The sequence below is a fragment of the Ischnura elegans genome (assembly GCF_921293095.1).
Source record: "Ischnura elegans chromosome 13 unlocalized genomic scaffold, ioIscEleg1.1 SUPER_13_unloc_1, whole genome shotgun sequence".
Classification (NCBI taxonomy): Eukaryota; Metazoa; Arthropoda; class Insecta; order Odonata; family Coenagrionidae; genus Ischnura; species Ischnura elegans.
Window position 1 is genome coordinate 13744066 of NW_025791657.1, and position 12464 is coordinate 13756529.

Consider the following 12464-nt stretch of genomic DNA (forward strand, 5'->3'; position numbering starts at 1 on the left):
AAATTATAATTATCCAGCTCAACCCGCAGTTATTGTAACTACATTGCATTTCCTACCAATCATGGGTTTATACACTAGGACCTCCTTTCCCCCTAATTCTAATTCTGTAATTTGAATTTGCAATATCACGAATTTACAGACCTTTCGTGTATTTACTACACTCCCCAATAACTCGAGGCAGTGGAATAGTATTTCTTGTCAACTGAAACGTTTTCCTGTGTCAAATGGAAGCAAAGAACATGTATTGCTGTCTACAGTGACAACCGAGATATAATTCCATCAAACAATGCTGACCTACAGCTTCATTAAATGCTTGTTTTAACGTTCCTCTCGGTTTTATACCGATGTTTTCACTAAATTATATCAGGCACTCCCCTTATCTATTTTCATGTATGGTGCCAGTGTCAAAAATCCTTTTTCTTTCAAAACAATAAATAGTAAGCACGATATGAAGAAGTCATTGAAAAACATGCTATTGTTAGAACGTTCAGGGAAAACCTTGAGAAATTCCAGAATAACACATGCTTTCTAGCCTACCTTTCGATCAAAGTCGGTTACCATCGCCTGGTTGAATGCTAAAGTCGTATGATGAACAATCACCGAAGTTTAAAGCCAAATCTAAACGGCTTGTTTAAAAAAAAACATTTTTGCACTACGGCGAAGTGAGGTATCATTTGCTCATCAATTGACAAGTGATGGGCAAGTATTCCGAATAGTAAAAATTTATAATTCAAGTCGTCAAATATAGGCCATAATTTACAAATCTGTCATTTTCGTCCAGAGAGGAATTGCTTGAAAAGTTTATTTTTCAATAATATAAATATGCTTTGACTTAATGATTTCCTAACCAAATCCACGCCATTTCGTCTTATTTCGACCAACATACTTAGTACTTATTTCGTCTTGTTGTGTGAGTCAGTGATAACCTAAAACATTAAAAAACGGACCTTTTCTAATAGCTATTTTTGACCGACGCCACAGTGGGCGGAAATCGGAAAAAGCCGGACAAAATTACAAAATGGCTTTTTTAGAGTTATAAACTTGAAACTTCGCAAGTATACTCAAAATTGATTGAAATTTATTGATATGTACTTCATTTGACATAGATCCTACCCGTTACTGAGATACAGAGGCTCAAACGTGAGCAAATTTCCATAAAAACGCCCGTCTTAAATTTTCTCTGAAAATCTTCCAAAGTAAGCGAATGATGAAGTTATAGGTGGATTTTTGCCGAATAAAAAACCACATAATCTGTTAGCATGGTGTTTTTTCTTTAATTTTCCGTAATCTTAAAGAATACAGTTCATAAATTCTTACCGTGCAGTAACAAAATGGCGGATACTGTTTTTCGACGAAGTTTTACATTTAGGTAGAGTTTCAGATAGGTTTTTGGCAAGGTCGCGCAGAGTAACTTATATGAGAGCATTGTTTAAAGATTTCTTGAGGTCATTTTGCAGTGTTCTTTGAAATAAGTTTGCGTCGCCGGAAATTACATTGATTTTTCGATCGCGCGGCAGGATTCCTCTCCGCGCGTCGGGAGTTGGATTAGCCGCGCCGCGGTAAGGTTATTGAAGCTGTATGGGTTTTAACGCTCAACATTCACCGTTTTTATGTTTTTCTTCAAGACACCGATTCTCAAATGGTCTATGGTGAAGACAGTGGAGGTTTTTCATGCGATGTACTTGCACGTTTCATCGAAGTTCATTTCGCTATCTTTGGATACGATCGAAGACCATGGTTCTATTAAAAGCGTTCAAACCACGACTAAGTGAGTTGTTTTCCTGGGACTCATACAAAAAGACCTACCAGAAAGATACCAGCTGAGACCCTTATACCTTCTTTAATTAACGGTCACTCACCCTCAGGATTCTAATTTCGAAAACGGTCGTTTTATGACACCGCGGGGTGGAGCCCTTGGCCGTCGTAACGGAGGTATTTCCATGGGAACTTCTAGCTTTTTTAAAATGTGCATCTCAACCTCAGCTCTACTTTATATCCATAAAATAATATGAAAATGGGGAAAAAATTGTTCACTGAGAAAAAAATGATTGCTGCATTATTTATTGCTGAGGCTGAATTTTAGAGAAAACCCAGGTGCTCTTAAATTCCTCAGTGATTTCCTAACAAAACGTATCTCATGGTCTTCCCTTAAGATATGGGCTGAGAGTCCCCGAAAAAAATGATTGATTTTTGTGTCGCTTCAAAAATTGGCCCGCTGAATCCATAACATTTCCGGAATATGCTTTGCATTACTTACTCAATACTTCTACGGGAGTTGGTATTTTTGTAAAAATCTATTTCTTTCAAATTTATCATTGGATAAATACTATTCCACATTTATCTTTACGTTACAAAATTCATACTTTATTCATACGTACCAACGGATCAATATTGACATAAATGGCGTGAGTAAATTTCCTGCGACAACGTTGCGCTTGATAAAGGAAACTTACCCATGCGGGACTCGAACCCAACACTTCTTTGACAGGTGAGCATTTTACCCCGCCGCCATCCAAGTCGGTAAATTGAACAAATAACGAACTGCAAAAAGCGTCATTAAATCTAATGTTTTACTCTTGAGATGAAGAGAATTATGTTCAAAAAGATGGCTTATAATGCAGTGTTCAGTGACTTAACATTACTAATCGTGAACATAGATTACTGATGGCAACTAAATAATCAAAATTTTATGGACGAATATTATGGATCGCGTGACAATCTCATGTTCTGCACCTACAGTAAGCACTAGAAAGTTGTTGAAGCAGATACGATGAAGACAGGGTAGTTTAGGTAGACAATTCCACGGGAACTTTTACATTTTTTAAAACGTGTATCATACCCTCAGTTCTACGTTGACTGTGGTGAAGAAAAGTTAAGTTTTCTTGAGTGCGCAGAATTTGTGAAAGTGATTTTAATTTGCTTGTGGAGCGTAGAAATTTCAAACTTTCACTTGCCTGTAAGTACGTTTTTGAATATATCCCCGAACATCTTTTTCAAAATAGCTTTTTTAATTTATATTATCAATTTTAGCTGGAAATTTTCTTAGCATTCCTTTCCTAACTAAAATAAATTAAAATTTAAATTATCAAATGCCGCTGTTTAAATTCCAATCGATACGACATATCCAATATGCATTCAGAAAGTCATATGTGGCAGTGCAGCGTACACAAACCAACAGAATATTTATCGATATCAGATGAACGATATTTTGCATCTCCTAAGTTATTCATACCCGACGCTTTTGCACCGCAGATTTAGAACCCAATGATTCAGCTGTCCTTCAGTGTGTTGCAAACTAAAAACTATCGTTTTTCTTAAATTCGAAATGTCTATACTTCCCAGTAGGATAATAAATTATACGGGTTTTAAGATTAAGAAAAAATTAGGAAAATAAGGTAAGCAATGTAAGCATTACTTTTCCGTTGATCATGGTCAGTAAAAAACAGAACTTGATAGTGTAAAATCCAGAGTTGAAATCATTAAGACCATCCACCTGCCTTTCGACATAGGTAATGTCTTTCTGATTTTGTAACTCCTTTTGTCCCTTTTTTCACCTAAAGCGGAGGGGATGACAAAATCGTGTCGACGTCGGCAGTGGATTTTCCCAGATAGTGTCATCTAAAATTGTAGAGCCTATATGTGAGTAGTGCCTCCGATGCAATTTAAATTCTTTATCAAAAGTTTAGAGATAAATGTAATTAACCAAGAGAAAGTGGAAACTTCAGTCGTTACCTTTAGCGCCGTAAATCAAACTAAGAGATACAAGGGAACTTATGACTAGGAATTTATCTGAAGCATCCACTTGTTGCCACATTTGCTTATATTGAGAGTGGCCCGAACTTCCATCAAAACCGTACTTTGAGATTAATCTGTAGTTCACCACACATTTTAATTCATGAGAGGTGGAAGTGGTGGCTAAGCAGGCTATTGTTCCCAATATGGTGTGGTTCAGTGGTGCTTGAAGGTTTACTTCGCACATGGTCTCAGTTATTTTAATTCCTTCGTTATAAGCTGTCTTTGTAAAAACGGTGAATGTTGAGCGTTAAAACCCATACAGCTTCAATAACCTTACCGCGGCGCGGCTAATCCAACTCCCGACGCGCGGAGGAACCCTGCCGCGCGAACGAAAAATCAATGTAATTTCCGGCGACGCAAACTTATTTCAAAGAAAACTGCATAAAGACCTCAAGAAATCTTCAAACAATGCTGTCACATAAGTTACTCTGCGCGACCTTGCCAAAAACCTATTTGAAACTCTACCTAAATGTAAAACTTCGTCGAAAAACAGTATCCGCTATTTTGTTACTGCACGGTAAGAATTTATGAACTGTATTCTTTAAGATTACGGAAAATTAAAGAAAAAACACCATGCTAACAGATTATGTGGTTTTTTTATTCGGCAAGAATCCACCCATAACTTCATCATTCACTTACTTTGGAAGATTTTCAGAGAAAATTGAAGACGTGCGTTTTTATGGAAATTTGCTCACGTTTGAGCCTCTGTATCTCAGTAACGGGTAGGATCTATGTCAAATGAAGTACATATCAATAAATTTCAATCAATTTTGAGTATACTTGCGAAGTTTCAAGTTTATAACTCTAAAAAAGCCATTTTGTAATTTTGTCCGGCTTTTTCCGATTTCCGCCCACTGTGGCGTCTGTCAAAAATAGCTATTAGAAAAGGTCCGTTTTTTAATGTTTTAGGTTATCACTGACTCACACAACAAGACGAAATAAGTACTAAGTATGTTGGTCGAAATAAGACGAAATGGCGTGGATTTGGTTAGGAAATCATTAAGTCAAAGCATATTTATATTATTGAAAAATAAACTTTTCAAGCAATTCCTCTCTGGACGAAAATGACAGATTTGTAAATTATGGCCTATATTTGACGACTTGAATTATAAATTTTTACTATTCGGAATACTTGCCCATCACGTGTCAATTGATGAGCAAATGATACCTCACTTCGCCGTAGTGCAAAAATGTTTTTTAAAAACTAGCCGTTTAGATTTGGCTTTAAACTTCGGTGATTGTTCTTCAGACAACTTTAGCATTCAACCAGGCGATGGTAACCGACTTTGAACGAAAGTTAGGCTAGAAAGCATGTGTTATTCTGGAATTTCTCAAGGTTTTCCCTGAACCTTCTAACAATAGCATGTTTTTCAATTACTTCTTTATATCGTGCTTACTATTTATTGTTTTGAAAGGAAAAGGATTTTTGACACTGGCACCATACATGAAAATAGATAAGGGGAGTGCCTGATATAATTTAGTGAAAACATCGGTATAAAACCGAGAGGAACGTTAAAACAAGCATTTAATGAAGCTGTAGGTCAGCATTGTTTGATGGAATTATATCTCGGTTGTCACTGTAGACAGCAATACATGTTCTTTGCTTCCATTTGACACAGGAAAACGTTTCAGTTGACAAGAAATACTATTCCACTGCCTCGAGTTATTGGGGAGTGTAGTAAATACACGAAAGGTCTGTAAATTCGTGATATTGCAAATTCAAATTACAGAATTAGAATTAGGGGGAAAGGAGGTCCTAGTTAATCAACCCATGATTGGTAGGAAATGCAATGTAGTTACAGTGACTGCGGGTTGAGCTGGATAATTATCATTTTTACTCTTAAAATGGATTCAAATCATATGCATAACCTAATTGAAAAATATAATAATAACTTTGATTAGCGATTAGATTAAAAGTTTTAAGGATAAGGTGGGCTATGGAGCACAGCACTAAAAAGATTTATGGCAAATAGGAGGTGAACATCAGAAGGTCCTTCTGCACTTTGTTACAAAAATTGTCATGATTTACTCTGATACACCACATGGGATACTGATTTCAAACCAAAAGAAATCACTGAAACTTTGAGCCAGAATAACTTTATTTTATCTCTATGGGACATGATATGCAATATTGGATTAAGCTCCACACCAGTTTGCAGCAAAAATTAAAAAAAAACTGGTTTAATCACATCACATTCAATGAAATGCTATTTCTCCAAATGTGCCTTGAATGGCATTGTACACAATATAGTGTGATACCATATAAGTAATTTAATTATACAAACACTATGCATACATTTACAACTACATGATAATTGATTCGCCTATTGAAAAATAAATACATTACTTCCTCATAGTATCATGACATTTTTAAATTGAAAAATAAATGTGAAGAAAAATAATGCAAAATAAATAAGAACAGGCAATACCTTAAGTGAGAATACCTTGCCATTCCTCTTCAGAGATAAGCCAACATATACAAAAGAGGAATATTCAGAGATGCATAGTTTTTCTCATTTATATGCATTCATTATCCTAGATTATCAATTACAAGTAATAATCATAAAGCAATTTACATGTAAAATATTTACCATCAGACATGATTATAAAATATTTTTTGAAATCCACCCATAACTACTGCAGATTAGTAAATGAAATAGATATATTATATTTATATCTAATGGAACATATTTTCAAAATCTGGATGGTTAATCTTGTCTTACCCACTGGAGTGGTGTAGCACAGGTAAAATTATCAATTCAGAAATACCTTATAAAAATCAATTATTATAAATGGATTTTCTTTTGAAAAAAAACTACACATTATATTAACCACATTTCCGTTACCTCCAGGTAGCAGAAGGAATATAGCTATTGTTTAACAATTAATACAATAACAGAAACGAACGAGTAACAAATGCTAATGCCGAAAATAGAGAAAAAAGTAAAATTATGAAACATTAAAAGTAATAAAAAAGCCCAAACCCATTTATCAAATGGAAGATTGGACAAATAAAGAGCTATTTAAAAAAATATGCCCTAAATATATGATAAATCCCAAAGAAAGGAGGCGTCACAAAGGCAAGAAATAGGAATAGCCATATTTCTTATCAGGACAACTGGTTACATGTTTAACCATTATATTCACTTAAATCCTTGAAAACCAAGCAGCAATCCTGAGGATTAGGAAAAATTTACTGTTGCTAATAAATAAGCAAATGCCTATTTCCACTCAACAGAATACTCTACAAATGACATGTGAATGTTGGAAATATATTTATGGCATGAACGATTGCAATGGTCTTCTCTAACATCAGCGAAAATTTGAAAAAGACCAATTGGAATAAAACTGGACTAAGGTCACAAAAATGTAGGAAAATGAATTTAAGAACCTAACTACTTAATTACGACATTTCTTAAATGCCTTTCAACTGGTTAAAATTGAATAAATCCCATCTTTACCATTGTATGTCAAGTATGACAAGATTGTAAATTGATATTCTACATCACATTTAAATTGTATAGCATATCTTTGAAATTAATAATCTTTGACGAATATAGTGTTATGCCTACTACATAATGTTATGCCTACATCATTTAAATAGCAAACTACAGGGAAATGTCTCTCAAGTGAATGGGTAAAACAAGGCAAGAGCAATGAACCAAAACAAACTAATGTTTATCAAAGGGCAATACAAACATGAGTACATCCAGAAAAATATGATTATAAAATTGGAAAGAGCTGCATATGTTGCAAATAGATTTATGTACATGATGGCTTTCCGATAAATTGTAGGATTACATTGGTAAGCCAAAATGGTAGATTCTTTCCATTTACTTATAGCGCAAAAACGATGCAAAGTGATCATTAATATTATCAAAAATACAAATATCCCAGTGGCATGACTAGGAAAAGACTGACAAAATTATGTGTCCAAGAGATTAAAACATTATGCATCTCAAAATGTGATCACCTACCGAATGAAAAAATTGCCATGTTGAAAATATGAAATTAACAAAAACGTCTGAGTATAATCATAAGACATTTGTAATGATTACACTAAACACATGAGTAATTCAGTTAACCCAATAAAAACTGTTGAGGCTTAAAGAAAATAAATGAGTATGAACAAAATTTTCATCTTCAGGACGGGCTCCATCACAATCTCCAAAGTATATCAGGCCAAATTCATCTCTGAAACAAAAGATATAAATTAATGGAATGCAAATTAATAAAATCGCAAACAAAATGCAACGTCAATTTTAGGTCAATATTCATAGTGAGATAAAATATTACTTCCATTCACAAAAATGCAATGGCAGAAATTATAAGCAACAATAATCAAATACCTTCTAACAAACCCATGTTCTGCAAGAATCATTCACTTAAGAAGTAAAAATATTAAAAGACTTTCACTATTGTTTGGAATTTGCAAAGAAATCACTGGACTGGTATATATTGGATTTGAATATAGGCAATCTTCAATTTCCTTATATTATTTTATCTTTAACATCGATATTTATCCATTAGATTAGAGTTTGTTAGTGATGAAGTCACTTTCTTATACTTATGGCACATAAGATCTTCAATACATGTTATAATTTTAAAAAAAAATCTGCATCTTGGAATATCGAGAAGAAGAATGTTTGACTAAAATAAAATAAATTGCATTCAAATTTTTAATATTACAAAACCCCACTCTCATTAAATCAAACTACTCATAGAACACATGAGAGGAATATCTAAGGATTGAGGATCCAATGTACCAGAAGTTTCATTTCACCTATACATGCCAAACCAATGAGTGGCCAACATTTGGGAAATCATGGAAAATTAAATTATGAACAAATATTTCAATTATTCAAAAGTTTGTTTACATTTACATTTATTATTACCGATTTATTGGCTAAAACAGCTTCAAATAATGATTTCAATGTTTTAATTAAGACCATGATGTAAAGAAAAAAGCGTAAGAAATAGACATAGGACCCACCTTTGCACTGGCTAGAAGTGCTCCCATCACATTGTTAGAATAGAGAGAGAAGAGGAGAGGGGCTTGTTGCTGCAGAAGAGATCTTCCTCTTGTGGATCCATAATCAGCGATAATACTAGGGACAGCTGCGGCAAGCCAACATACCTTTGCCTTCGGTGTTTTCCCATCCAATGCAAATTTGATAAACACATCTAATTCCTCTCCCCTTTCCCTCCTCTCCTCCAACTCCTTTATAGCCTTCATCCACTCACGCTTTCGTTCCTCATCTCCCTTGCTATGCGGCCTCCCCTCATTATCAAAAATTAATTTCTGAGATAATTGTGAGAGGGCCCAAGCTAACTTACGACATACAACTTTCTCACTGTTACCGGAACAATCCTTTGCACCCAAATATACAGTCTCACTCTCAAAATCACAAAATGTATACCAATTACTCCCACTCTCCTGAGTCCCACCCAATCGCACAACCTTCTCCTTCATCCTTACAATTCTCTCAGATTTGAAGTCCACCATCACCCTCACCCAACCATCCCCACTTAAAAACTTAATAATACTAGTTGTAAATTCATCTCCATCATACATTCTCTCATACAATCTACGCATTCCATCAACTCCACTTCCATACACTATCCTAGTCTTTCGCATCATGGCGTCTACACACTCCTGCCTTGCTTCGGCCGGATTGGATGTAGGTTGACTGAAAGATGCCTCCCCAATAAGACCACACTTGATACACGTCACATCCTCCGCTGTTGACATCACTGCTTCTTCTAGACAAGGCAACAGTGCATCGCGTCCACACACTTGCTCTTTCAGTTCCTCCAACGATGAGCTCAGTTGTCGCACAAGAGATTTCATCTCTCGCCTCAATGAGTCCACAGAGGATTTGAGAGATGCAATATCACATTCTGGGCTAGCCACGGGTGTTACATGATCAGTGCTCCTACTCGAAGATGCTTCCAGACGACGTAAAATAACTTTGTCTCTCCTGTGAACCAACCTCACCAAATTCAGAACTCTAGACCGTTCTGCATCATCAGGGAACTGCTGCAACATCTTCTCAGCTGAAAACAATGCATTCTGTTGACTGTCATCTGTAATGTCTGTGTCGGCCCCTCTCGCCAATAACTCCTGCACCCAATCACCCTTCCCAAGTCCCACACCAACATGCAAGAGTGTTCTTTGCCGTGGATAACGAACATCAACATCTTCCAACATGTCCAGCAGCTCTTTATGCTGAAGCAATGGACCAGTAAACAATCCATTTAAAAGCCTCTCCTCAACAAATTGCTCGGCGCCGCTAGCAGAAATGTTGCTTGCCATTATTTCAAAAGAATGAAATAATTATTTATGAGTATGTTGGATTCACAAAACAGGGAGTTTCCAATGGGAACCAGGCGTATTTGCGATGGTCAAGGAGGAGTAATACACGATCTCAATGTTGCTACGAAAGGATGAAATGTTGGCTGCAAAGAAACAAAATGAATATAAATTATTACCTTAAAAGTTGTCAATAGCAGATTGGGAACATAACAACTTAAGCATAAGCGTGACTTGAGAAAAAATATCTCGCTTACTATGCAACCCAAATTAAAAAGTAAAATGTTCTGGAATGGCATTTTTGAAATTCAATCACTCACAGCCATCATTTCTATGTGGAAATACCAAATCCGCTGGAGACCAAAATATATATATATAGCTATGCTAAAAATGTTGAAACAGTTTTCTACCAAGCAGGAGTACCGATCATTTACAACGGATCCTATAATAATCAGGGAAGTGAGGTTAGAATGAAAATAGAGATGATATGCACGAAAATCTATTATGTGGCATGATATGATGGGAAAATTGGCTGCTAAAAAAACAAAAAAAAGAAGTGAGAACAATAGATGAAATGAACAGATGCAGGTGCTACATGGTGGAAGGTCGAAATATTCAAATCAGAGATGGTAAAACTTTTCCACAGTATTTACTGTACAAGTCTCGTACCAGATGATGACTCTGTGAGCCAAAACACCTCATAAACATTGAAATGTTGTGGAAAAGTGCTGCCCTCTTGTATTCAAATAGAAAAAATGTTCCTGAGTAACAACTTAATAGCAGATGCCATGGGTGGAAATACATCAAAAAATTATAAATATTTGCATGGTTACTTTCTGGACGGCAAGTATGTATAGTGCAATTTCTCTTACATCAAATCAAGCGAAGTCCAAGTTTTCCTCCTCACTTCCTTATCTCCTCTAAGAAATGAAAATTACCTTAGTTCTCAAATGCCTTCCCCATACACACCATCACTTACATTACGTAACTTCACTTAACCATGGGACAACCAAATCGACTGCGTAACCTTGAAATATGTTGAAAATGGACAAAAGCTCCTTTTAAAAGATTCCATCTGACAAAAAAATTGGTGATCCTCTTATCTCCATCCATCCATCATTCACACTTTACGCTGAAGTGAAGATGTTACTAGGATGGAAGCATTTACGAAAGGGCGATGAGCTTCAAGACAAAGCCAAAATTGATGGAAGTCATTAGTGGAAACATCCTATGAAGAAGGTATAGCAAATCGTGTCCGCAGGCACGAACAATTCCTCAATCACCGAGGCAATTATGTCTAAAGAACACCACAAGTGTGCTCAATATTTAGCAAAGGAATAATTTCTAATTAATCACTTCGTCATCTGTTCATAACACATTGGAAGTTGAAGAAAAGCAGCCCTACTACATTATTAAATTTTATTTGCTGTGATTTTCCCACCTTTCACAGAACTTGATCTTACGAAATGTTATTCTTCATTAACTTATATCCAGTTATTGAGAAGCCGAATTCTGTCAAAATCCATTTCTTAGCAAAGGATTTCAAAAATATTCCAAGGTAGGGCATCCCGGATAAGGAGATAAAAGATAAGATCTTTAGCCCCAGCTGATTTGCCCCAATCATCCCACACCACCCCTGCTTGTCTTCCTTACATACTCCTCATGTCCACTTGTTATCTCCCCCTGACTCTTCAGTAAAAAAAGAAGCCTATACAGATTTTAGATGCGGCCTCATATTGTATATATTATACTGGTGCAAAAATTTACTAACTTTCAATCATTACATGTTGAATATTTTTAGTAGAAAATTAGATAGAAAAAACAATTGTTTCCTATTAAAGAGTAAAATTTCCTTATTTGCACAATGCTCAGACAACGAGAGTACATATCCAGATCTCGGGGAGGAGTACAGGTGCACGTTTCCCCCTGATTCTTAAAAAAAGACAAAATTTATAATATGGTTAGCATTGCGTTTGTTTTGGTTTGATTATCAATCATAAAATATCATTGATATTAAAGAGAATATTTTGGTACAATAATTGTCGTATGTTGACCATAATCCTAATTATACGAAGACACTGGCATTGACAGGTAGGATATTAATTTAACTGTGATATAAATGAATATATAGCAAGCACTATCTCTCCATAGACATTCTCCTATCTCCTACAAAATAAACTCAAATGCCTCTGGAAGCATCCCTTACACACATAAGGCCACAAAAAAATATTTAAAGGGACATGCATCAGTAGAAACGATTGTAAAAACATATTTAGACACATCCTCTCATGCCACAAAGTAAAATTTAAAGGAAAAGAAGATATATGAAGTAAATAGAATGTATTTAAGTTTTATA

At 35.4% G+C, this 12464-nt stretch overlaps 1 protein-coding gene across 1 annotated transcript; it reads right to left on the reverse strand.

Moving 5' to 3' along the window:
• Window positions 1–5975: 5975 nt before the first annotated feature.
• Window positions 5976–11096, reverse strand: LOC124172428. Its single transcript, XM_046551867.1, has 2 exons — window positions 8789–11096; window positions 5976–7989 (listed from the first exon to the last, which is right to left on the reverse strand). The coding sequence occupies exons 1-2, from the start codon at window positions 10109–10111 to the stop codon at window positions 7984–7986; spliced, it is 1329 nt and encodes a 442-aa protein (XP_046407823.1). The 5' UTR covers window positions 10112–11096; the 3' UTR covers window positions 5976–7983.
• Between the last annotated feature and the right edge of the window lie 1368 nt (window positions 11097–12464).

What these genes read in the sequence shown, in the direction of transcription:
- LOC124172428 (XM_046551867.1), bottom strand. Translation starts at nt 10,111, where the DNA reads ATGGCAAGCAACATTTCTGCTAGCGGCGCCGAGCAATTTGTTGAGGAG.